The 26,869-nt window shown below is 35.0% G+C and overlaps 2 protein-coding genes across 9 annotated transcripts; both read left to right on the top strand.

Moving 5' to 3' along the window:
• Positions 1-1,775: 1,775 nt before the first annotated feature.
• On the top strand, positions 1,776-2,866 carry LOC103975822 (glutathione S-transferase). The gene is made up of 3 exons (XM_009390913.3): positions 1,776-2,045; positions 2,130-2,178; positions 2,267-2,866. The coding sequence occupies exons 1-3, from the start codon at positions 1,788-1,790 to the stop codon at positions 2,734-2,736; spliced, it is 777 nt and encodes a 258-aa protein (XP_009389188.2). The 5' UTR covers positions 1,776-1,787; the 3' UTR covers positions 2,737-2,866.
• A 4,942-nt stretch (positions 2,867-7,808) lies between these two features.
• LOC135585663 (polycomb group protein EMF2B-like) lies at positions 7,809-26,678 on the top strand. 8 transcript variants are annotated; one of them, XM_065138917.1, is made up of 23 exons: positions 7,809-7,998; positions 10,921-11,052; positions 11,512-11,674; positions 11,789-11,954; positions 12,112-12,167; positions 12,708-12,819; positions 12,901-13,060; positions 13,190-13,258; positions 16,517-16,653; positions 17,121-17,180; positions 17,260-17,378; positions 18,513-18,577; positions 19,081-19,133; positions 19,290-19,343; positions 19,420-19,479; positions 20,737-20,783; positions 20,874-21,073; positions 21,150-21,441; positions 21,588-21,636; positions 23,455-23,538; positions 23,848-23,927; positions 25,914-26,003; positions 26,288-26,678. In XM_065138917.1, exons 3-23 carry the CDS (start codon positions 11,640-11,642, stop codon positions 26,409-26,411), a joined length of 2,112 nt encoding a protein of 703 aa, XP_064994989.1. In that variant the 5' UTR covers positions 7,809-7,998; positions 10,921-11,052; positions 11,512-11,639; the 3' UTR covers positions 26,412-26,678. The 8 variants fall into 8 exon arrangements, 7 of the variants coding, with proteins under 7 accessions (XP_064994989.1, XP_064994988.1, XP_064994990.1 ...); XM_065138916.1 differs by lacking the exon at positions 10,921-11,052 and having other exon boundaries at positions 11,522-11,674; XM_065138918.1 differs by lacking the exon at positions 10,921-11,052 and having other exon boundaries at positions 20,880-21,073.
• The last annotated feature ends 191 nt before the right edge of the window (positions 26,679-26,869 follow it).

The following is a 26,869-nucleotide window of genomic DNA, read 5'->3' as shown; positions in this document are numbered from 1 at the left end:
TTCAAAGGAATAAAAAAGAAGACCCGGCCTCCGCTGGCTTCCAACATGCCCTCATTATGACTGATGGATCTTTCTCGAGCATGTGACGTGATGGGACACATCAATGCTTCCACGCGTTGCAGCTCTTTGCAATGGCGTGGTGTGACACATACCGATGCTCACAGCATCGCATGCTGTCTGCGAATGATGATGCCGCTCACCTTAAACGCGAGAAACAGGACCACAATTCCAGCCTTCTTTGCACCTCCCTCAGCTTTCTCGCTCTTTTAACGTTTCCCTGCTCTTCGAATACAGTTTTCCATCAAGAAAACCAATCATAAGGCTCAGTTGTAGCATCCTCTAAAGTTTCAACTGCAGATGATTACAGATGTTTGTTGATCAACTTAAAACAATTTAATAATGTGGGAAATATTGTCGGACTTGAGTTTAGACAAGGAGGAAGGTGGCGAACCACACATCACTGTCTTCCTCCTACCAAATCCTTCCTGCTCCTATGTCTCCAAGTCATCGAGGGGAGATTATGTTAGGGGATTCGAAATCAACTCGAGTCCAACGTTCTAGTTTGACAAAAGATTCCATACAAAATAATCAAACATATTTGATAAATATTCTTTTGATAGTATTATGTTTATCGCATGTAGGTTCATGTCCATGAGACGATGAGACATTGGTTGATATGTCTAGAACATCCCTCTCATATGTTACACCCATTTGTATTCATTTTTTCGTGATCGACTGCACAATAATCTGAAATTAAATCTTTATCGGGTTTTGTATGCTTTATAGATAATTATTTTCTATGCTTTGCTTTTCTCTAGAGTCATGTGTAGCCTAGTCTCATCATTTCTATGAACTCTTCATGATTGGTTCTATATCCTGTCCAAAGCAACAGATATTATACTTATTTAGTACACAAGAATACATGTACTACTAATGAGCAAGAAGGGAACTATACCTTATTGAAAAAGTGAATTTAGTACATCAATCCATATTTTAAATATAAATATATTAATAATTATAAAATATATTATTTTCTATATTACTCATACATTATTGTTTCAAAAGATGTTATATTTTTTTTAATAATCAAATAAAAATATTAAAATATTGGCACTTGCAATGACATCTTATTTGAAATATGAGAATTTCAAATCATCATGACATTTGGACAATTTTTTTCTAATTAATTTGGTAGATGGCATCAATATTTTATTTTAATATTTTTAGTACATTTTCAAGATTTTCATTACATATTTCACTTGAAAGTGAGCTAGAACTATTCTCAGAATACTAGAAACTTTGGATCTCATATCATAGTTACAATGATTTTGGATTAAGTTACCCTATTATAGGTAATGAAATCAAAATAATATAAGCTTCTTTTTTTTTCTCATGAACTTATCAGTCCCAAGACTATTTCGACCAGTCAGGTTTATCTTTTATCATTCATGATATTTAAGGTATCGAAAAACAAAATCAAAACATAATTTTTAGAGAGAAAATTCGTTTTTAATTTTAATTTTATATTTTTATTGTAATGATAAAATTATTCTTTTGAGATTTGAGAAATCATCGTTTGAATCATTAAAATAATCTCTTAAAGGAAGACTGTATTGATCATTCTCAAACTCCGCATAGACTTCGTATTGATTGTAATTTAGGAAGTACATTATTTTTTTACATATAAAACATTATTTATTTATTTATTGCAAAACTTCCTTTTTAGAATCCCCTAAATTAAGGTGTGTCAATTAGCCATTAATCCACGCACGCAACTGCAGAATCAAATGTTGGCGACGCTAAGCGGCTATCGAGCAGTCTCCCGACCACAACGAACCCTTCCTTTCCCTTCCCCGTCTCGCTCTCCGATCGCTTTGTCGACGGGAACACAAGAAATGGGAAGCGTGACGGTGTACGGCCCTCCCATCTCCCCCGCCGTCTCCAGAGTCCTAGCCTGCCTCCTCGAGAAGGACGTCGTCTTCAACCTCGTCAACATCGACATGTCCAAAGCCCAGCACAAGTCCCCCGACTTCCTCAAGATACAGGTCGCCTCGCCCCCATGCCCTTCTCCTCTTCTTCGCCACCGTCTCACTCCTCCTCTTAAATTTGGTGTATCTGATCCTTGGCAGCCGTTCGGCCAAGTCCCCGCCTTCCAGGATGAGCACACCACCCTGTTCGGTCAGTATCGATTTCTTCCTCTTTCGATTTCATTACCATATGCTCTGGTTTAGAACCTTTCCCAATGCATTTTGATGCGAGCGTGAAGAGTCGAGGGCGATCTGCCGCTACATCTGCGACAAGTACGCTGACCGGGGCAACCGGAGCCTCCTCGGGCGCAGAGGCGGCGGGCTGGTGGAGCGGGCGCACGTGGAGCAGTGGCTGGAGGCCGAGGGCCAGAGCTTCAACCCGCCCAGCTCCACGTTGGTGTTCCAGCTGGCCTTCGCCCCCCAGATGGGGCTGCCGCAGGACGCGGCCGCAATCCTGCTGAACGAGGGCAAGCTGGCCAAGGTGCTCGACGTCTACGATCGCCGGCTCGAGGAGAGCAGGTTCCTCGCCGGGGACGAATTGTCGCTTGCCGACCTCTCCCACCTTCCTAATGGCCATTACATTAGGGCCGGCGGGAAGGTTGAGCTCTTCACGTCGAGGAAGAATGTGGCCAGGTGGTGGGAGGAGATCTCCATGCGGCCGTCATGGCAGAAGGTCGTCGAAATGCAGCGCGCCCCACCTTCATTTTGATCACTGTTTTCAGATTTGAGCTCGATCACGTATGAAACTAATAAGAACTTCGATCATGGTTCAATATAACTTCGATCGAGGAAGGATACTCTTGTTCTTAGTGCTATGAGCATTGTTCTATTCTATACTACTACTCAGACTGGGATTTCCTTTAGAGTTCCTAATTGTGTTTGTTGCATTTCCTTCTTAATAAAGCATATGTTGGAAAATTTTGCATGAATTCTCTGCATCCTTCTTAACATTGAACGATAGCATGCAGCATTTCAGATAGAATATGACAACATTGAAGGTTTTGGAACACAGCCTCCACAGATATTGCCAGACTGCTAACTTGCATGCAAAACATGACACATAAACCACCTTTCATTTTACCCGGAGACGTCTCAAGAACATCTTCTGCGTCTATAATCCACATTGATAGTGAAGAAAGCCTCAGTTTTAGTTCCACGGTAAGAGTTGCATGGAAAGCGTTGTAACAGTGGAACGAAGGACAAGTCCAACGATTACGCTGTTCCTGTCTCTCCTTTTTCTTTAGCAGAAACCCCGTCAGTGTCAGGAGCAGAGTGATGAGAGACACGAACCTTCGACTGCTGCACACTCTGCATCTCTTCATGACGAAAGCTCAAACCAGAGCAAGAAAAGCATGCATCGGTTTGCCGTCTGATTCCTTCCCAATGGACCCGATGCTTCTTCGTGAATCGTTTCCTGTAGCCCAAGAATGCGTCCAACCTTTCTCCTTTTTCCTTTCTCTTTTTCTTTAAATCTTTTGCTTTTAATTTCCTTCTTGCGAAGCAAGGTTGCAATCTCTTCCCTGTCCTTCTTTTTTGTTTGTATCTCCTTCATGCGCTAAGAACCGACATCACCAGCGAGTGCAAGAGAATCCCAACCTGCTTAACATGGCCACTGTGAAGGTCTTTGGCTCTCCTACTACAGCAGAGCTGCAGAGGTGGCGGGAGCGTTGCTCTGCCTCTTCAAAGGAGATCGAGTTCCAGCACATTCGCGTCGACAACCGCAGGGGCCAGAGACGACTTCCCGAACGCCGCCCCCTCTTCACGTGGAAGCAGAAGCTGTAGAGGTTGTGGGAGGCGATCTCGAGCCGGCCGTCGTGGAAGAGGGTGGTGCAGATGCAGCAGGAGCCTCCCCAGATCATCTAAGCGCATGTGGTTTCTGCCTCTCCGTGATGAGTCTGCAGGCTTAAGAACCAATTGTGCGTCTACCATGTCACTCTGTCTGCATGTTGGCGTTTGCCTTGCTGCTTGGTTTAAGCGGAACAAGAACATGTTGCAGATGCACTCGTCTTGATTGGCTTGCGTTGTGCACACCTTAGAACAAGTTATAAGTTCAAAATCCACATCGGTTCTTCTTCATTGGTTCGGTAGGCGATATCCTTAATCTTAATCGATCTCACGAGCTCAGACGACATCCAAATTCCACCTGCATGCTGTACCAGTGATGGTGCGTAAAGGAATTTTGGGGGGTCTTTGCCCTGCTATGGAGTAGACAGCTATATATCCGTCAAATATATAGCATTTATGTTTGCTTCCATTTAAATCTGAAGGAACTTTATCGATTAATTCAGAGAGTTTTAGACTAGTATACCAAAAAAAATCATGACAATTGAAATCAATTTCATAAACCAATCTTTCTTCTTCTTAGATCAAATTCTCTTTCCCTGAATATGTTGGTCACTATTTTAGGTTTTTCTCATCTAACTTATATAAGATTAGGGTTAGAATTTTCTATTTAACCCTTATGGGTCCGACCACTTAAGTCATGGGTAGGATCACCCAATAGATTTTTCCATCACACCCATGTGGGGAGAGCTTCTATCCTTACTATCTTTCTAAAAGCAAAAAAAATTTAAAAAGACAATGATTTAGTCATCATATTTGATCTATTCTTATCGGTATTGATTTTCTCAATATGCAATAACTTCATCTCGATTATATCTTGAATTTAATGATCCCTGATATCAATATAATTGGATTTGGAATGAAAAATTAGAATTTATTGAAACGAAGAGTGTTTTGACTATCGTAATGTAAAATAAATTTTTCTGACTTAAGTCTCAACTCTTGTAAGTACTTCTTCGTTCACGAAAGTTCTTTATAAGCTTTTGTTGTAGCTATATATTTAACTTCAGTATAAGATAAAGCAATACATTTTTATAGTTTTCACTGTTATGATAATGTTTATCTTGAAAATTATATCAAGGAACTACATATATATTTTCTAAAATCAATATTGCCGACCATATTTGCATTTATGTAGCTAATCAACATGGGTTTTTGGATCCCAAAGCATAAACATAATATAGAAATTCCTCTAAGATACCTAAAAGTCTACTTAATTGTTTCTAGTTTTCATTTACAAGATTGGAAAGAAATTAACTAATCACATCAACTACGTAATCAATATCTTGTGCTACCATGACATGCTTTAAACCATCAATTATTGAGACATACATAAGGTACTCTGTTTATATATCCTTTTATCTTTCTCACTTCTAAGATATTATTTCAAACTCAACTTGAAATGTTTTGCTCATGCTAAATTTGTTAAGAATATTTTTGATTTATCTCTCTTGAGATAATCGAGGTTTACCATTCTTCTAATCCCTATACCAAGAATATGCTTAGTCGAACCTAAGTTTTTTATAGCAAAAGCTTTGCTTAACTATTATTTTTAGATTTATAAGTTTCTTAGTATTATGACTAATAATTAATATATCATCTACATACAGTAATAAAAATATCATTAGAAAATATCTCATATAGTTATAATAATCAAAAGTAGTCATATCATACTTATGATCTATCATAAAAGAATCAAACATTTTATATGGTTGTCTTGATGCAGATCATAAAACTATCTTCACCTTGTATTTCAGATTTGTCTTATCTTTAACTTTTAACCTTTCAAATTATTCTATATATATTTCTTCCTTGAGTCACCACAATGAAAAGTAGTTATGATATCAAGTTATTCGATCTATAAATTTGAACGTAGCAAAATAAAAAACAACTCAAGATATTTTGACCATGAGTGAGAATTTTTTTAAAAAATTAATATCTTTCTTTTGATCAAATCTTTTCATAACCCATCTTACTTTTTTATCTAGACTGTGAACTATTTTTTATTTTTTAATCTAAATATTTATTTATTTTTTTAAATATTTTTATTAGATAATTTTACTAAGTCAAATATATAATTCTTATGAAAGGATTTTATCTCTTCTTACATGATACTCAATTATATAATTTTTTAAATAATATAATATCTTTATAACTTTCTAGTTCTCTCTCCTTAATAAATAACATATGTTCATGAGAAGAATACATTTTAGAAGGTAGATGCTCTTTAATGGATCTTCTCAGTTTGTGGTTATGGAAAACTTTACTTAACATGTTCATCAATATTATTATTTGATGGTATATCATTATAATCTTCCTATTGCTTTTCATTATCATCACTAACTATTGTTGGAGCCATTAGACTCATATCTATAGGATGTTTATTAAATGTCTGTGACTTTTGAATTTTCTTAGGATCTTTAATAATATGATATTTGCTTCTGATGATTTTATTATTACTTTCATGATCCCATAACTTGTAAAAGAAAAATTTCATGTGAATAACTTAAGAAGACATATTGTTTAGATTTATCTCGTATATTTTGAAATATGAATACGTGTCTTACGGTCAAATACTCTTAAATGATTATAAGAAATATTAAACTTTGATCTCTTGACCATTTAACACCAGATAAATAAAATTTTATTTAACATCAAATAAATAACATTTTTAATTAACACCAAATGAATTTATTTTCCTTCACCCACAACCATTTAACACCAAATAAATAGTCTTTTTTTTTTCTTGGCCACCCTTTTAGATTTTTCTCATCTCACTCGTATAACATTAGGGTTAGAATTTTTTGATTAAATTTTTTTTTAATCTCACCACTTATATCATGAGCGAGACCACTCAATATTTGTTTCTTTCAAAGTATATGAAGGGTTATAAGGGAAACTGCATATTAAATTCTCTATGATACATGAGCCAAATTTGGATGGTTGGCTTAAAAGAAGTAGGTGAATTTATCCCCCCCTTACCCTACTTTTATGATTGATTGAGAAAGCTTGAAATGTTGTTACATCAGTAATTAAACCTGAACGGAGAACCAAAAAAAAAAAGTTATATTCTTTTGATAGAGAATATTTTAACACTAGTCACAATTTCTCAATTGACAGTCATCTAGAAGGTAGATCGACATCTATCTAAGTAAAAAAGGACTGAGATGACGGGTAATACTTTCTCGATCGTCCCTTGCTAGCTTCAAAACTATACGAATCGACGTCGTGCAATAGGAACCTTGACTCACATCGTAAAGAGTGTATAGGTCAATCACCCACACGATTGCGTCGCAAAAAGGTACGATCAGCCCACACCAGTTGTAACCCTCTCCTGTCGACTCCACAAGTATAAAGGTCAATCCTCAATCCTAAGAAAAGAGGATCCATCATTCATCTATTAACTTAAGCATCGAATGGGTCAAGTTGAGAATCCCCTCGACATCAACATATTGTGTAGGATTTTGATGAAGATCAAATCTACTTTGGCTCCACCTCGGGACAGAGGGTTTTACGATAATCTCAGAATCATCTTCTCCAACCTTTGTCTCGCTCTCACCATTCTATCTTACTCCTGAGATGTTACCTGGATGAACTTATACTTTCGAGACAGGATCAAATTGTACCGACTTCTAATCCACGATATCAACTTACAAACACCTTCTAAATAGTACAAGCCTAAAGAGGACCGGTTCAAACTTAATATTCTCACTTTCTTTGATTGACATGTTATACCCGACTCACTTGTACTCGGAAGACTCTGTAGTCGAACGAGTTACATAACTACTGTTGCTAGGAGCATGAACGAGGATTTTGTAATAATATATCATTTATTAATTGGAAAAAAATACAGAGGGGCAAAATCGTTATTTTAAAAACTTGCTTAGGATATATACGTAAGTACACCAAAATAACAAATCCGTAAACATACATCGTTATTCCAAGAACTCGTTCGCCACCACCGCCCTAATTCCTAAATCATCACTCTCACTCCCTTTCCCCCAATTTCGCCCCCCTGGATCGCCTCGTTCACCCGCCGGAAGGGGTGCGGGTGGCGGCATCTCGAAGGCCGGCGGGCGCTGGTCCGACGGTATTTATCTCTCGAAGGCCACCAGGCGACGGTCGGACGGTATTTATCTCTTTCTCCTTCTCCTCCTCTTTCACTCTCCGTCTCACTTCCCTTGTTCTGTGTCGGTGCTCGTAAATTGCGTGGAAACCCCGACTTTTGATTATCTGGCGGTGGTTTCGAGCTGGATTTTGTATTTCCGTTGTTTCTGTTCCTTGTGAGCGTTGTCATTTGCGGTAATTATTTTATTGTGGTGCAAGGCCTTGTTGCTGTTATTCCTGTGGTTTAGATGCTCTTAGTTGTTGACGGGGTTATGAGCGAGAATTTTTGCTCTTTGTTACGCCATCACATATCGTGCAGCTGGTCCTTAATATCTCATGAAATCTTTTTTTTCTGTTTCTTCACTTTTAATCTAGATAAAACTTTTGCTCCTCACTAGAAATATGTTCTAATAATTTTTAGTTAAATCATGTACAATATATGCACCTCAGTACGCCATGTGTCATCACGAATTGTCCTGACCGCGGTTATTCTTTTGCAAATAATGCCTACAAGTTTTTAAGTTCGGTGCGCCTATTGTTTGACCCATTTGAAGGGAATGAGAGTGAGATATTTCGTTAGAAATTGCTGGCTCTACATCTTCTTTTTGGCTTTCTTTCTTGAGTCTTTTCTTTTGTACCCACCATCTGTTAATACCACTCTTTAGTTTGGTGTTCTTTATTTCCAAAGCACATCAGCAAGTGTATATATGTATATGCTTGAATTTTATTGGCTCCTTTATGCAATAAGTTAGTTTAGTTTACCTAGCAATCTCTGTTTCTACTTCTGTTGGGATTCCTATTTTGTCTATTGGTTTGTATGGGACCCTGATAGGAGGGTCATATCATATCAGTAGTTGACTCAAAGGAATTATGTTGGTAGCTCCATTGTTGAGTGAGACCTTTCTATTAATTAATAAGCTATGGGTTGTGAGACGTGCAACTGCATAGCTTTTTGATGAGAATCAACTGAAACTTGGAACCTAACCTAGGTGTGCTAGATGTGAAGTTGGGTTTGTACAAATTTTGTAACATTTTCAACAGAGAGAGTGAAAGAGGAACTTGTAGGTTGAAAACATTAGATGGAAAAGAAATATGGTGACAAGAAGGTAGTGGCTCCTAAAATCAGAAGAAAATTTCTTATTTTGCACACCTAGTTCTGAAGTACAGTGAAAAAGGTAATTCACTCTGAAGTGAGACAATGCATACGGGGGAGAGTTGCTAAATGTAACTATAAGAAGTTAAAGCGGGAGTAGAGCTTATAATGTAATGTATAGGTAGAAGTAGTTGTCCATGAGTTTGAGGAAGGGAAGAGAGAGCTCGGATGCAATTCGAATGGAAGGATGAAATGCGATAGGGATCCGTCTACCTCTCAACCCTTTTTTCGTCATGTTATACCATGATTAAACGAGTTTCTTTGGTCTTAATTTATACCCTCTAACAGGATATGAAAATCTTCCCAAGCTTGGATGGTTTCACATGGACAAATTATGTGACAAGATATACACTATGCTGTGGTAAGATTAAAACTTTTTACCTATATATGGCATTGATGCATATATAAATCATGCTATTCAAAGCGGGTGTAAATGCAGCACCTTGAGCGCTTAATTCTCTTAAAGAAAGAAATGATGAGGAATTTGATTGGGAGATACTGAAGTGAGCTGAAGAAACTTTGACATGGGAAGGGAATAATGGAGGTTTAAGAAGTTGGTAAACACACATAAAAGGATGACTCAATGCATGAGGCTCCCTCCAATATGGAGATGGGGATGAGTAAACACTCATATACCTCTAAATGAATATTGACATACTGCTTTGAAGTATGGTGGAAAGTCCTTATGTATCAGATATGTGTTTTAATGAGTGAACACGGCTTTGATCATGGTGCACATCATGTATAGTGGCTGTAATGCTTGATACCACTATCAATCTTATTTACATCTGTTAGTCTGTCAGATGTATGAATAGTTTTTGATGCCCATAGTCACAGAGCAAGATACCTTATACTATCAATTTAGATGAAGTGAAATGTAACCTAAGGCAGAATAGTGTGTGATGGAGAGCCATGGCTTAGAATTATCTCGTGAAGAACTTCTGGATGTTCATTTTAACTGCAATAATTTAGATATTCTGAGAAGTGATAAGGGATATTTAATATCGTATGGGTGGGAGTAAAGAAGTTGGAAAAGGATATATATAAGACTACATATCAGGAAAAGAAGGAAGAAAGCAGACTCTTTTCTTATGAGACTAATAAGGAAAACAATTCTTCTGTTTTGGTATTCAAGATCAGCTGAAACCATTGCACCATAATATTTCTTTTTTGTAAATGGACAATTATTAATTTGGACAGGCATAGTAATTCTTTTTGGTAAATGGATAAGTACTAAGTCTGACTACCTTCCAGTTTGGTAGGCTTGGTCTAATTTTACATTTTTGCCTGGGGAATACTCTTTCTTATGTCTTTGTGGCAGTTTATAGATTCTATTGATTAGAGAAACTTGACTGAAGTTTGCTTGCAAGATGGTCTTATTTTATCTTTTTTCATTTTTTTCTTTGTTATCTTTCGTCTCTGTCTGGGCATCTTCTTGTGTTTACTTCTTTCAGGCACTTAATGAAACACAGATACTAAGCTTTGCTTATTACGTATAGAAGAGAGAGGGCAAATAATTGCCCAAATTATTAGGTTACATGATTCAGGCTAACCATATGTATATTTTCAGCCTCTACAGCTTCATAGCTTGATCATAAGATGATATAAAGCTGACCAAATCTTTTGTTGTTTTTGTGCTTGCCTTTCATGGTCATGTTCCAAAATTGTCATCATTGTCCTAGTTTACCTAAATTTCTATTGACATTGTTTCAAATGAATCTCAACATTTGTTTCCAAAACATATTAAGTTTGGCCAATCTCAAATTGCTTGATGCATTCTTGCCTCAATAGGTAACGGAGAGGTTGAAATTTTGGTCAGAATTGATAATTTAGTTAGGTCAACATCACTATGTGACAAATAACTCAAGTTGGATTTGACTAAAAGGTCAGAGATGTCAATTTGTATTTGGAGCTGCAGACATGGTGAGCACTCTTTGTGGATCTTATGTGCTGTACATGAGGAAATTTTTTTTTAATACTTTCTATTAATATATCTTTTCCTGTATTATTTATACTTTGTCTAAAATATGTAACATATTTTTTTCAAGTGAATTATAGTTATGTGATGCAAATAAAGAATTGTTATGTAATATCAGTGCTAATTGTTGAAATTACTTATTTCCTGATGGAAGATATGTTGGTATTGACAAAGTCAAAAAGCATGATTTTTTTTGTCATAAATAATGCTGTATAAATTTTGTTACAGCTACTAGATGTTTTTTTTTTCAGCTGTATCTATTCTTCTAATAAGTACTATTGATTGTTGTTCATTGTCACATAATCTGCTTCCATGGCTCTGGTTACAATTTCTTTCTTCCACTTGTCCATTTCAGAATGGAATTTATGCTTCAAAATTTCTCTAAGTTATTTTAAAAAATACAGTAAATTCCAGGATAGCCTGTATCTATAAAGAAGCAGGTGAATGTTGTCTGCTGTGTATCATCACTCTGCATATCCTGTGAGATTGTGGAAGTCTGTGAAAACCTACAGTTTTGTGCGCCTATTCTAGAATGCCAGGCTTACCTTTGGCAGTTCGTGAGACCATGTAAGTCTAACTTATATAGGGATTATCAGTTTTCAATTTGTCTTATTTTCTCTCCAAAGATGTTAACTGATCCAATCATGAATCATCTTGCCATGTTGATAACTTTTGCTATAGGAATCAAGGTTGCAGTTGCAGCCAATCACGGACTGATCAGATGTGCCGTCAGCAGTCTCGAGTTCGATTGACACCTGAGGAGCAACTTGCAGCTGAAGAAAGTCTTTCTGTATACTGTAAACCTGTTGAGCTTTATAATATACTTCAGCGTAGGGCAATACGAAATGTAAGTTCTCATGCTAGGATATTGGTCCCTTCTTATCAAAGTGTGATTTTTGGTTTGGCTCTTTATGTTGAGATGTGCAGTTCAAAGCATTATTTTGATCCTGCCCTTGGAAGAGTCGGATTCTAGGGTGCTAACAACTCATTTCATGATATTGCAGCCTTCATTTCTTCAGAGATGTTTGCAGTACAAGATACAGGCAAAGCGCAAAAGGAGGTCCTTATTCTGTGATATAGTAATTTCCCTTTTAGGTGTAAAAATATTTTTTCATAGTACTTGGTTTGATGTTAAATAGTTGTTATGTGTTCTGTACCTTCCACAAAGTAGTAGTATTATATAGGTTGCGTAAAACTTCTTCTTGCCCCTTTTTTTAGATTGTTTCCCTGAAAAAAAAAAGAAAACCCATTTACTCTTTAATCTTCATCAATTTCTTGATGATAACAGTTGAGAATTCCAACCTTGGTATGTAGCTTTGGCTGCATTTACAAACCCCACCATTGTAGATTATAGGTTGGGTAGAATGGACATGAAAGTTTCTGTTTCTTGTTTGCTTATTGCTGTCGTTTAAACCATGGGCTTTCCTAATTAATCACATTTTGAGCTTCTTTGGCTACTGATGTCCCATAAATTTCAGGATTTCGAAATATCACTTTTGAGTATCTAGGTTGTACTAGAATGTCAGTTACTGTAGGTTTATTTGAAGTATAATTCATTTTTATTTAACACCTACTACATCACAAATTTTCCTGCTTGTAGAATTCAAATAACCATTTCACTGGTTGGAAGTCTGAACACTGAAATAGAACATCATATGTTTCCTTTCTACGTGCTGTTAGCTATACCTGTTGCTGACACTGCAATTGCAGAGGTATAGTAATATCCTATTCTGCTGAAAGTCTATGTTTCTTTGTGTAAAATGCTGAAGTATTCCTGATGTTGTGATGAACAGCATTCTGCAGTGTACCGACTCAGTCGCCCTTGTGTCCTAGCTAATTTCATCGAGTTTGGAAAGAAGGATCAAACTGAAGCCTCTTTTGTTATTCCTGAGATTAAGAAATTGACAACTGATGCACGATTTAGAAATCTCAGCATTATCATTATCAGCAAAGGTGTGGTGTGTTTATTTTATGTATATAAATTTAACATTTTAGTTGGTGTGTTATCTGTTTCATGAACAAGTAACATGTAAATATTTGAACCGAATCTAGAAGTCTTATATGGTCCATTTTTTCTTCCAGGGAAATCAAAATGTGGTTCTGGTGATAATCATCTATTGAACGAATATGAACAATGGTCTTCTTTTCTTAGTAAGGAATAATTAGTTGCAGGATTGTAGCAGAAATATGCTTTGTCATAAATTATGTGTGTATGGGCATTGTTCTCATGTAGATGCAGTTTTACTCGTGAAATGAGTATAGCTTTTTGAGCTGCGCGAAAGAATGTTACATTTTTATCCAGGATCCATAATTTGAATGCCACCTAAAAATTTACTGGTATAACTGTTTTACTTTAGATGCTCGATGTTACTATGATGATATAATGGAAAATGGTAGAGATTTTTTAAGTTGATTCCTTATGTACTTGGCAATAAACAAGAATTTGCTGGAAAACCATTAGTTTAGAAATAGAGAAGATAGGAAAATTCAAGGTTGATTAGATACCAGTAAGAATGAAGAAAATGGGTAGTGACCAGATGTTACTTTAATTTATTATTTCATTTGAATTTTTTTTCTCTGAAAGTTCTGTATGCTGAATCTTGTTGGCCTCATTTGACATTTTCTTCCAAAATCCAAAATATACAAGGATTCGATGAGTTGAACTTTTCCATGTTCTCTTTCCTAATTGCTTTGTGAAACTTCAGGAAATTAATAATTCTATATTATGATTTGTCTTTTCAGCTTGCATCTTCATTTTCCATTTCTGTTCCTCTCCCTAACCCACTGAAATAAACAATTTTATGTGGAGTCATCATCTGATATATTAGGTTATTTTTCAGCTTATCAATTGATTTGGTTTCTGAGGTTCAACATGATTGATGAGAAGGATGATTTATGGAAAGAAAATAATACTATTCTAATAGAAAAACTGCATATTAGCTTGAAATCATACCATCTGAGCGACACTTAGGTTAAGCACATCTGATTGTTTTGGTACTACAGTGTAAATCTTGAATGATTTATTGAAGTATAACTTTGTCAAGTAATGGATTCATTCTCTCTAAGTAATATCTTTTGATTTCCTCAAATTGAGGAATAACATTACTTTAATTCTTCTGAGAACTTGTAGGTACCATTTTGTTCTTCAGAAATACATTCCAGGATCTGAAGAAATTTAGAAATGATGAAGCAAAATGACTTAGCACACTTGATAAATTTGGTCTTCTGGGTTATTTTTTGCTTACAAACACAAATTGGCTTTGACTGCTGGTTTGGTGAAACTGGAAGTTTTGGAATCAAATCCGATTACCATCAGGGTCACACTCATATTGAAACATTAGTTCCAATTGCTTGATGGCAATCTATAATATTATCTTATCTATCTAATAATGCTTCAATTAGAGATGCATAATAAATGATACAGGTTACTCTAAATTTAGTCCAATAAGCCTTTTCCTTGTGATGTAAAAGTAAAACTTGCAAACTTATGTTCCAATTTCAAGAACTTCTCTGTGTTAAGGCTTATCATGTATTAGTTTGACTTTACCTTGTCCTATTAATTCATGATAATAGCACAAAAACTTTGATAAGCACTTGTGTTTCATATGCTGCTGCTTTTATGTGATTGATCACCTAGGTCAAGATTCTCTATTTGTCTTTGGATTTTGAGTCTATCAAGGTTCAACTTTTTAAGACTTAACTTAAGAAAATCCATTTGAGCTCAATTTACTAGTTTTCACTGTTTGGTCTAGTGGTGGGCTGGTTATTGTTCATGCATATACAATGGTTAATACATGAGAAGTGTACTTGTTGTGAATAGGCATTAAATGCTAATTTGTGACCAATGAATTTTTGAGGTATCATATGCTACTCTGTGGTCACCATGCTGACCTAATCGTTGATATGGTCATACCTCGATCACTTGTATTTGGTGTTCAACATGTGTTTTATTTGCAGATAAATCATTTGGCTGTTCTTTTCTATAGTCTCCATTCTTAGAGAATCTACCCTAGAGGATGGAAAATGTGATGTTGTAATCAAAATATGTTCTTGCTTACAATAAAATGTATCCTTAAGAAATATTTTTGTAATACAAGATGACTATTAAGAAAGGAAAAGCATGGTTCATTTGGACTCTTCTTTTTCAAGATTGAAATTGGTTTGCCTAGTTTGTTCTATATATAATCTGTTAAAAAGTAAAGGGGAATGAACTAGGAACCATTTTGAACAGAAATAACACATTGTTCTATGGTCCTCAAGGCTAAGCAGATCAAGTTGTGAAGACAGATTTCTTCTATTAGTAAAGATTTTAATGTTCTTGGAACTGACATAAACAATATGAATATATTAATCAAGAGACACGGTGTAATAGTATGCACTTCTGTGCTATGCATATAACTTTCAAGCAAGTTAGGCTACGTTAGGAACACATTTGTATTTTTAATGTCCATTTGAAGAAGTGGGTTTCAGTGAATATGCAGTTGTGGAGTGATTTGAGTGTTTGATAAATAAAATATGAAATTATATTTTAAATGTATATTGACGTAAGTATTATTTAGTAAAATTGTATTTCAAAAGTCATTGAATATTTCATAATAAATTTACCATTTTAATGTTTTAATATTTATTCAGAAGTGAATATATGTTTTTTATTTAAATTAATAAGTAAAAATTAAATAAATAAATGAATGTATGCAATCTTATAAAAATTTCATATGGCCCAAATATATAATAAATAAAAATACAATCATATATATAAATATAAAATAATCTTTAAAAATAAATGAATAAAATTTGACCTTTATAAAAAAAATATAAATCGTATTTGTTTCTCACAAAATCATTTTGATAATCTTGTAATTTTAGATAAAATCATAGGGTATTTTTAAAATTTGAAAAAATATATTAGTATTGCTTTCTTGAGGTAGTATTAACATTTGAGCATTTCCAATGCAACATCTAGGGCAAATTTGATTTAAAAAAATTATCAAACATCAATTCACATTTGAAATGTGCATTGGGCTCACACTGCATGTGTTTCCCAAATGCACTCTTAATGACTTTAAGATGCATCATGGTTGATATTAATATGTTGAATCATGGTTTTAGTTTTCTTGGGCATGCCATTTCACTTAACATTTAATATTATGATTGTGGATCTTGTTGTAAGTATTCATTGTTTTGGATTGCAATAACCTTAGGCTGCAAGTGAATGCAATGTTGTTTTTGTGCTTGTATGCTCTTTCTTTGGTTATATCGCTTCTCAAAAAGATAATCTATTGGATGAGAATATAATATAAAATGCAAAGATACAAAATCACATTATTGTTTCTAATAATATAATTAGCATAGTTTTTTTATTTGTTACATAAAACAACAATATTGATTCCTTTCCTGCCCTACTTCCAGAACTTGAAGGAAATTGCCTTTGGGGAAAAATACCAGTTGATTCACTTTGTTTATCATTGGAGCAGTGTGTGACATTGAGCTTAGGCCATCGAACTGATATACGTTCAGCTGTTAATATGCAACCAAGCATTTTGGAGGTATCTGAAAAATTGCAGTATGAATATATTATTTTAAATCATCACATATTAGTATAACCTCAAGAATCCTATTTCTTGTTACTGTTGATTTTGGTCATGAACCTATTCTCTTAGCTTTGCTAGCCAACATGCCAGCAGGTTTACTTCTATGGGACTATCTCCATTGGACACATTTATATTGGAGCCGAAAACATATTTTGTACGACAACATGGTGTTTATCATGTTGTGTTCATTGACAAAGCTTAAATATGATCTTTGACAAGCTAATCTGCATGTATATTAAACCTTTTCAAACGACTTTGGCCTTACCAATCAATAAGTTAAGATTTATTGCCAGTTTGACAGAGTAGCTAATCTGCAATCAGGACCTCTGTTTGAATGTATTTATTTTTAATATCTCAGCACATAGGATGCTTTCTGTCAAAGCATGTTTGGTGTACATACTGACACTAATACACTTTTGCAGCCTAAATATTTGGGCAGGAATGACTGCATTTTTATTCAAACTCAAAGTATAGATTCGGCAGTAAGTTTATACTCTTATGTTTGTTGTTTAGTTTCAATGGTATAGGTTCTGTAATGATAGTTGATATTCTTCATTTTAGAGTACTTTCCAACTTCAAGTCAGCATATATGCTCAAGAGGTTGGAGCAAGTGAGACATCTCCCTATGACTTTTACTCATATGATGATATTCCAACATCATCTTTACCTCACATTATCAGGTAATTAAAAATTCATTTATTGTCCCATAATTTGTTTCTTTCTTTTGTTCTTATTTTAATTGGTTTCTAGTATCTCACATGCCAGAATGATTTACCATGCTTTATTCATTGTACTATTACATTGTTGTAGTTGTTTTTTGTCTGCTAATGACCAGCTGGCTTGCGCCTGTATTGAGTCCACGCATGAGTATGTGATCACAGCAGGTTCTTTATTGTGTCAATTTTTGGTATTTTATAGTTTGCTCATGTTACAAGCTTTCATATATTTTAGGTGTCTTTGAAGGAGACCTGTGTCATTATTATGTACGATGTATTTACTAAATGGCTTTGTCATGCATTATACTTTGTCGCAGAGTGTAGCTTGCATAATTTGAACAAACTTGCATTTGTAGGCTGGGTAACAGGTGTGGCTGGTTGCTGGGGTTGTTAATCATTGCAATTGCAGTATAAAAAAGAATAGAGTTCAGATTCTCAACAAAAAAAAGAAGGTTTAGTGCTTTAGTTGCCATCTAGACAAAGTACAGGGGCCAATTGTGTCATTACAATTTCTCCAGATTGATGGTCTTTCAGGCGATCACTGTTACTCTCTTTTTTGTTTTTTTCAGTGTCAAAGGGGTAGGTTACCAAAATGCAGGATTTGAATCAACTTATAGTTTTACAGAAATAAAGTGGTTCTCTGTGGCGTACATATTAATTCTCCAGAGGTATAGTTAATCATGCGAAGGATGAGAAGGGGATCAAGCTTTCTTAGCATAGACAATTGGAGTTTCCATTTATATTATTTTTAAGCATTTTAAAGTAGTAGTATGTTAATATGGGTTACCTACCTTTTTTTTTCTCTGTTAAATGTGTACTGTTTATGTGTCATATTAAAGGACACTAATGCAATTTTCAGTGAAGTTTCTGGTTAATCAGTGCTACTGAAGTTCAATTTTCTGCTTTATTTTTAATCCTAAGAGTTTAACTAGAAAGTCCTGACATTTGGTCTAAAAATGTGATCTTAAGAAATAGGCTTCAGGTGAGAGAATATTGATTTTGTTAAGTCAGTCATTATATGTTGTGTCTGTGATTTTCTTTTGCTGTTCTCTTTTTTTACTTGCCTTCTTTCCTAATTGATCTATTTTTACCATGTAGATTGAGAACGGGGAATGTACTGTTTAACTATAGATACTACAACAATATGCTGCAAAAGACTGAAGGTGATCTCTTTCTTTTTGTTCACTCTCTTGTGTTACTCAGCAAACCTGTGTATATAGTTGCTTTTTGGTTGCATTTTACTCTTAAGCATGAATTTATGGCCACTGTATTTATTTGTCTGTTGGCAAACTTTATCATCTTTTAGTAAAGTGTATGAACTAGTGTAGTCTTCAGATATACATTGTACTTTTGTGCAGTTTACTATTATTTACAAACATTAATATTAGAATATTATTTTGAGAGACCACATTAGTAGAAGACAAGCCTTGGTAGAAGGTTGCTCCTTTGAAAACCAGGTGACTCGGGTTTTGAGTAATGGGATCAACTTTCCTATAAGAGTAAGACTATGTAAATTGATCCTCCCCATATCCCACATTGCGAAGCGTATTTCTATTTTTGATTTATATGAATTTTCTCTTACTGACATTTGGTTATTTCAAATTAATTTTTCTTGTATATTGCATTCATTTTCAAATTTTGATTCATTTGTTTCCTTAAATAACAGTTACGGAGGACTTCTCTTGTCCTTTTTGTTTAGTGAAGTCTGCGAGCTTTAAGGTAAGATATATATATATATATATATATATATATATATATATATATATATATATATATATATATATATATATATATATATATATATATGTTGGTTGTAAATTCTGTATTGGATCTTTTCTAGGTTTAATTTCTAACATCTTGGTATTGTTTTTGTAGGGTCTTAGATGTCACTTGAATTCTTCCCATGACCTTTTCAATTTTGAGTTTTGGGTTGGTAAACTTCTGGAGTCTTTGTATTTTATTTTCTTGCAGGCATTCAATATATGTGTGGCTAACTTTTTCCCAGGTAACTGAAGAATATCAGGCTGTGAATGTTTCTGTGAGGACTGATATCTGGAGATCTGAGGTTATTTACAATCATCAATACCTTCTTTTGAAAAATTGTGGCTTTAGTTTTCTGTTTATTTAGCATAACCTATATTGATTAGTGTGCTGAGTGAGAGTGCTAAGAAACAAGCTTATGTGGTTTTAATATCTGAGAGAATTTTATTTGTCGTGACATCTTGAATACTTTCCTTTTCTTACATTTTTATATAATAATTTAAAATATGAAAAAAAAAAAATCAAAGCTGAAGAGCATTGTAAGATCAATAACACAGATATTCTTCCTCATCTTTTCCCCCTTCTTTTTCTTTGTTCTTTCCTTTTCATCTTCTTATTTTTATATATCATTAATCCGATGATTCATGTTGGAAACAGTTGACAATCATAATAGGTCAGTGAGGGTTGTCTGTTTTTGAGTACACATATTCACGCATTGGGGGTAGTTCTGTCTCATCTCAATCCAGATTTGCCATCATAGATCAGAATTCCCTGATTTTGAAATTGTGACTGTACATAGGTGGTCAGCTTATACTTCAAATTGGGAGACCACTATTCTAAGTCTTTGCCATTATGATTGGATTTGCTGCCAATACATGATCCCATTCAACGTAACCAAAATGGTGACTTATGTATTACTTCGATTTCTTGTGTGCGATGTAATATGAGAAACTAAAATTTGGATGAACAGAATCTAACAGAAAATTGTTGACATCAGAATGTGCAGAACACTTGCTTTATTGCACAAAAGATAATAGTCAAATAAAAATTTGGATTAAACAAATCAATTGATAAAAAAAAAATTGAGCATATCGTTTGGGCAATTTCATGGACAACTCTGACGGTCACTGTAAGGAATTGGATAAATTGTAAACATAAGAGGTGAAAGGCACATGATACGGTGTAAGATTGTGTAATACAAAGTACAGCTGGAACCAAAAGAATTCACAATTTTGCTATCTTTTGAAATCACCCTTTAGAAAAATAAGAAAGAAACAATCAAGCAGATGAGCAGGAAATGAAGATGTGATAATTAAGTACTTTGATATGACATGAAAGAACATACGTACACATGAGACAGACATTTGGCCTTCTGAACCAGAGAAGATGTGCGAAAGTCTGCAAGGTGAATCACCAGTTTGACTTTCTTCCCTTGTAGTCATCCAACTTGGTTTATGTCATGCATTGTAGTGACCCATCCTGGCTTTTGAGTTTCTGGTTTTTGTCCCAGCTTGAAAAACCATCTGTTGAAATTATTTCTTATTTCTTATGATATTTTCAGGTTGTATCTGATGGAGTTGATCCAAGGCTGCAAACATTTTCCTATTGGTAATCTTTTTTGTTATTTTTCTCCTTGCATGTATTTCCACAAGTTACTTTAAACTAATGAAGTCCTTTGAACTTGAAAATGAATCGTAGTAACAGCTCGAACATCAAGAGACGTAGAAGATCTAAAAATAGTGTCCAGACAGCAAATCATGTACATCCACATGTTGGCTCACCTGAAGCAGCCCAAGAAGGTTCTCATGGAGATTATGATAACAAAGATAATGGCACATGTTCCTCTCAAAGACCTCATGTGTATATAGCAGATGCTTCACTTACGAATGGATGTCATGGTACGTGCTGATTTTGGTATTGTGATCGCATGTTTGAGTGGCTAGTAAATAGAATTGAATAACAATTATGAAACAGATGGTGGTTCTTACAAAGATGAAGGAAAAAAACTTAAATCACTATTCCGTGAAACTCACTTGCTCCCAGTGAGACATAAATATGAAAGCTTTAGTTCACAGAATCATGCTCAAGAGTACACAAGACCTATGTTATCTGGCCCTGATACGACAGGTGTTTGTGGTGCTACAACTCAAGCTTCTACAAGCAATGATTTTGCTCAACAAGCATCTGCAACCAATCTAGTATCACAGAATATGCTGCAGTTTGCAAAGATGCGGAGGATATCTGATGAGCGGGCTGACCCCAGAAAGTTGGTCTCTATCTCCTCCTAATTATTTATAGACTACGAATAGTATATTTTTGTTTACAATATGCAACACTATGTGGTGTGCCCTGTTTATGTTAGTTGTTTCAATATGATTGAAATTTTCTTTACCAACCCTCTTCAATTTACAGTCGCGCACTGCTACAAAAACGTCAGTTCTTTCACTCTCATAGAGCTCAGGTGATACACAATCTTTACTTTGGCCTATCTTTATGAACTCCCTATTAGTAGCTTGCAATGTTGTGTGCTTATGAACTTTAAGCTGTACCTCTTTCCCTTTTTTTGGACGCTAGACTATTACGTGAAGTCTCTTTTTCTATGTTTATTTTGTTTAGATTATATTATAACATACAACTGGGAGGTTGTTTTTGCTAGCTGGAATAATTTCTTTAACAAGGCTAAGATTAAGCATATAGAAGGTTATTTATATGTTTTGTAGTTTGGTTGAACAAGAACAAAATGGTTCTTTGAATTTAATATTTGAGGTGTGTCATTTTGGGAGCTAGTTAGGTACATTAATCATACCCATGAATTTAGCCTGGTGAAGCTTCGCAAACTGTGTGCACTAAAGCGAGAAATTATGGCTCACATGTATATTGTACCATGGTTGTTTGCTACCATGGCACATAATATTTCCTCTTTTTGGTTGGCAGTGATATCTTCCTTTTTTCCATTTACAATTTGAAAGAACATGGTTTACTTATTGATTTTTGCCTGAACATGAATTGTACATACAGTGATCAGTTCTAATATTTCACATTTACGACTTAAGCATGGCTACTGCAACATGAATTGTAGCAACTAGCAAGATACAAACAATAAAGTTGAAAAGTCTCAATTATTTGAGGTCGGCTACATTGATCTCTTGTTGTCATTGTGCTCTATAAAAGGTCAAATCATTAGTTAAGTTCAAAGTACTTTTTTTTAAAATAGTTTTAATGGTATTTTAGGGCTTCCTCTTCTTGTATTGCCAACAGTAATTAGTAACAATAATTTAAATATGTTTCGTTAACATATACCTGTATCATCTTAAATGATTCTTCCTATCTTTAGGTCTCATGATGATATTTCTTTTTTATGTTTCCGTGGGAGGAGGAAGAGAGGAGGGATAGGGGTGAGAGGAAAGGTACGAGTAGGATAGGTAAGTTAGGTGGAAAAGGAGAATAAGGAACTCTCCTTTCAAGGTCAACTTCAATAAAGTCAGTTTATTACAGTAGAAAAGAAAAGGAATATTGCATATTGTTTCTACCCGGATGAAGAACAGTTTTAATCTTAATGATGATCATAATCCATGAGGCTTGTGGCATTTGGAGGCAAAGTATCTAGTGGTTTCCTGTATGCTACACTGGATATATTGTTAGACTTTAGAGCCAATTCTTAAATTTGACTTTCTTTCATGTCAAGAAATCTTGACAATAAAGAATCCAACATATTCGAGGAGCTAAAGTTCATATTTTATTAGGAGCATGGTTCTGTGTTTTGTTTGGACCGGTACATATCAAGCAATATGTACCAGTTCAATCATATCAGGTCTCTGCAGTATGGACGGGAACATGTGCCTCCTAACACCTTGTATACATGTTGGTGTACTGTGTATCAGCATACTGGGCCCATACTGGTCTGGTTGGGGACTGGCACTGGTGAAACATCAAACCATGGTTACGAGAATATTTGCAACAGTGTCCTGGTATTGTTTTTACCTAATAATAATAGTCTATGCTTGGACTTACTTTTGACCTTCACTGACTTTTATGTTGCATTTCTATGGGCTTTTTTGGTTTTTTCACCTCACTTGATGTTGCTTTTAATTAACTAGTCTACTTTGATTTCTGTAATAGTATATTTTTTGTTAATGCTATTTTGTGAAAGATGTACTCTATTACTATTTCTTGACATTCTCTTTTTTCTTGAAATTTTATTTTCTGCATATTTTTCATGGCCATACATTATTCAATTCATTCAAGTTTGATAAGTTGTGTTGTAACTTTTACATCGAAGCCAATGGCATTGGAGCAAGTATTTTCAGATCGAGACAGTGAAGATGAAGTTGACGATGACATTGCTGATTTTGAAGATAGGAGGGTAAGATATTGTCATAACTTGCCTATTGATCCTTTTTCTGTCAACAAAGGAAGAAAGAGAAGCAAAGTATTTGAGTGCCTTATTGTCTGAGTTGGTCTCCTTCAGGGCATTTGGTTGTTGTCTAATGATATATATTTTTTGATTTTACTCCTATTTATAAGTACCATCTTGATCTCTTAATTATGCATGATGCGCCTTATCGACTAGGATGTCGCCTTGGAGATGTGTAATTATGTTAAATAGAACGTTTAATGTTCATGGTATTGACAAAATTTTACTGTTTCCATAATGATATACAACATGATGCAGATGCTTGATGATTTTGTGGATGTGACAAAGGATGAGAAACAAATTATGCATCTGTGGAATTCTTTTGTCAGGAAACAAAGGTAATCTTTATATGCTTTGGCCAATTAATATCCCTTGCAATAGTGTCTCCCATAATTTCAACTTACTCATAGTTGAGATTTCTTTAACTAATCTTTGTAGTTTAATTAAACCAACATATACATGGAAATATTACTTTAAATCTATTAAACTGGATGTATATAATTGGAGTATTTGACTTGATGAATTTTGCAAATATCCTTGTCTTTTACAGGAATAAATACAAGTGTCTGGGATGTTAATACAATATAGACGCTAGAAATATTATGTGTGTAAAGAGCTCCCATTGTTTTTGCAGAGTTCACTTTTGTTCTGGCAAGCAACTTAGTTAACATGCATAGTCATAAAACTCAAGTTTGAAGTCTGAAATTTGTCTAACTTGAAAAAATAATAGTGATCAGCATGTCAAGTTGTAGTTTTCTCGTTTTACATTCCTTTAGTAACTAAGCTTAGAGCTTTCTTGGTTCCAAGTAAATGATGTTCACAAATAATCTTATCTAATTTTAAGAATGTTTCTTAAAATTAGATAAGATTGAAAAAGAAGAATTTTTTAGCTTAATAAAGGATTTATAGACTACTCAGTTAGGAATGCATTTTTTGAGCTTTTCTGATATGGTTCCACTCATTAATAGTTTAAGAGGGTAAGGTGTTGCAGAGTTTCCTTTGACTCACTCCTACATCGGTATTCATATTCTGTGTGACTTGATTAAGTCGCTGAAGCTAATACATCTTTTGGGTTTTTTTTAATATAATCATACCAGTAAAGACAGGCTGAAAGCAGCCTGTTCCCAAGGCAATTATGGAACACGAACCCTGAAGTTTTGTTGATTTATGGTTGATACTGTGCCATTGTGGTTAACCGCATGAAGCATGCATACAAACACATGACATAGACATGACATGATATGAATACTCCAATATGCCAAACCTCTCGAAAGGACTTGGGATGACATAGACACACAACTAGAACATGTATATTATCATATATGTTATTGAAATTATATACCTTGTAAAATATAGGGAATCTATAATCATCATAGATGAAACTTGCAAGGATGAAATTTTTTTATATAAGTAGCAAATGTTCACAAAATTACTTCAAACACATAGAGCACCGATAAGTCGAGTGGCCAATTATGTACATATTGCCAATATTTGACTCGTGTTGACCATATTTAGATAATACGAGTGTCTACATTATACATGTAGTGCATATAAAATATACTAATGGTACAAGTGTCATAATATGTTTTAACTACTTGACACATGACACATGTTGTTGGCAAGTGTCCCACAAGTCTCACAATATTTTGGAATACCTGATACGGGAAGGAGAAGCATTTGAAGTATCCTTGACACCTTAGTTCATGTCTGCCGAATAGTAAAGGCTGAGTGGCTATCTAAGAACCAACCAGACATGTAAGTCTCCTTTTTCTGTCACTAGAGTTGGAGATGGTCCTTGGTTTCCAGATTGCACAACATAGTTGGCAGTTGCAACAGTGGAGTTGCCCTGTTTCAGTGAGGCATAACTCAGCCTCTTCCATTTCTTGTTGAGGATGGGGAGTCAACTTGTATCCTGCTATGTGAATGTGATATGCAAGGGAGATATAGCAGACCGTGGTATCCCAAGATTGAATGGCAGCGCTGTGGAAGAGTTATGGCTGTCGGGAATGGGCGGAGGATGAAGTTCATCCACTATTGAAAGGTTGGACCATTTGGCTGTTGAATAGCCTCAATCAACCTGTTAGCATCCACCATACGTGTTGATGATTGGTGGTGGTGTTGAACTTGTTCTACAATTTCTTTTGTAGGATTGGACCTTTCTGCCAAACTTTTACAAATTCTGAGTGTGCCATTTTGTCACTGGTAGATGACATCTAAAATGAATAGAAAAATATTCAAATTTAGGTTTTAAGAACAGATATTTGATCTTTGAAACTGTGTAAACTTGTATGGTAACATACTTATTGGCTCTGGTGTTCTCGCAGGGTTCTAGCTGATGGTCATATTCCATGGGCGTGTGAGGCGTTTTCGCAGCTTCATGGGCAAGATCTTGCACGATCTCCGGCTTTAATGTGGTACAACATCCAATGCATATTTGTTATGCTAGCGAACCTTTTTGTCTGTTCCATTTCTTTCATTCCACAATTACATCTCACTTGATCGCAAATCCCTCTTCCATGCTACAAATCACTCGTTGTCTTGTACTTTAACCAGCTAATTTAGAAAAGTCCTCTATTTAAATGGCTTTGTATCCTGCTGGGTCTTGTTATTTGAGTGATGCATATTATGTTGCACGTGGATTTCAAATTTTTGGTGATTAAGAAATCTTAAATACTCGAATGACATTTGTTGCATGCAGGTGTTGGAGGCTACTTATGGTGAAACTTTGGAATCACAGTCTCTTGGATGCACGTACCATGAACATCTGTAGCTTAATACTTGAAAGATACCAAAATGAGAACTCGGGCCCAAAGCAAAGCTGATTATTAGGAAACCTTCATTTGTGTTAGGGTGGTCGGCAAGCAACCAACCAGAACTACTTGGTGCTAATTAACACCCCTACCATTTTTTTGGAACGTTTCCTATGCATTTTTTAAATATTTATGTAATTTCTTGGGGGTATTATTGTTTTCATTCATAGAGTGTTTGGGGGAGGAAAAATTGCCTTCACATGGCTGCAAGCGATTGTCACCTTACATGAATGTTCATATATTCTTTTTAACTCAGAAGGCAAAGTTCAGTTCTTAGTGCTTTTAAGATGTCCGACCTTCACATGTCTCGTCAGCTGTGCTGTTGTTTCAGCCATTGCTGCCAACTCTTTTTTCTTTTCAATTTGACCAGGAATGCAGGCTAGAATTGCATGAATCTGATGCCGAGACAAGTGGAAACAAGCAACGATCAAAGATCCGACAATCAAATGAACCTACAAAATTGACACAAT

The sequence above is a fragment of the Musa acuminata genome, chromosome BXJ3-2 (genome assembly GCF_036884655.1).
Source record: "Musa acuminata AAA Group cultivar baxijiao chromosome BXJ3-2, Cavendish_Baxijiao_AAA, whole genome shotgun sequence".
NCBI lineage: Eukaryota > Viridiplantae > Streptophyta > Magnoliopsida > Zingiberales > Musaceae > Musa > Musa acuminata.
This window is presented reverse-complemented; position numbering and strand designations above follow the sequence as displayed.

What these genes read in the sequence shown, in the direction of transcription:
- LOC103975822 (XM_009390913.3), top strand. Translation starts at nt 1,788, where the DNA reads ATGTTGGCGACGCTAAGCGGCTATCGAGCAGTCTCCCGACCACAACGA. An exon ending in CCGACTTCCTCAAGATACAG is followed by an intron (nt 2,046 to 2,129) that starts GTCGCCTCGCCC and finishes GATCCTTGGCAG; the next exon opens with CCGTTCGGCCAAGTCCCCGC. An exon ending in TGAGCACACCACCCTGTTCG is followed by an intron (nt 2,179 to 2,266) that starts GTCAGTATCGAT and finishes GCGAGCGTGAAG; the next exon opens with AGTCGAGGGCGATCTGCCGC.
- LOC135585663 (XM_065138916.1), top strand. Translation starts at nt 11,640, where the DNA reads ATGCCAGGCTTACCTTTGGCAGTTCGTGAGACCAT. An exon ending in TTTTCAATTTTGAGTTTTGG is followed by an intron (nt 19,344 to 19,419) that starts GTTGGTAAACTT and finishes ACTTTTTCCCAG; the next exon opens with GTAACTGAAGAATATCAGGC. An exon ending in CGATCTCCGGCTTTAATGTG is followed by an intron (nt 26,004 to 26,287) that starts GTACAACATCCA and finishes TGTTGCATGCAG; the next exon opens with GTGTTGGAGGCTACTTATGG.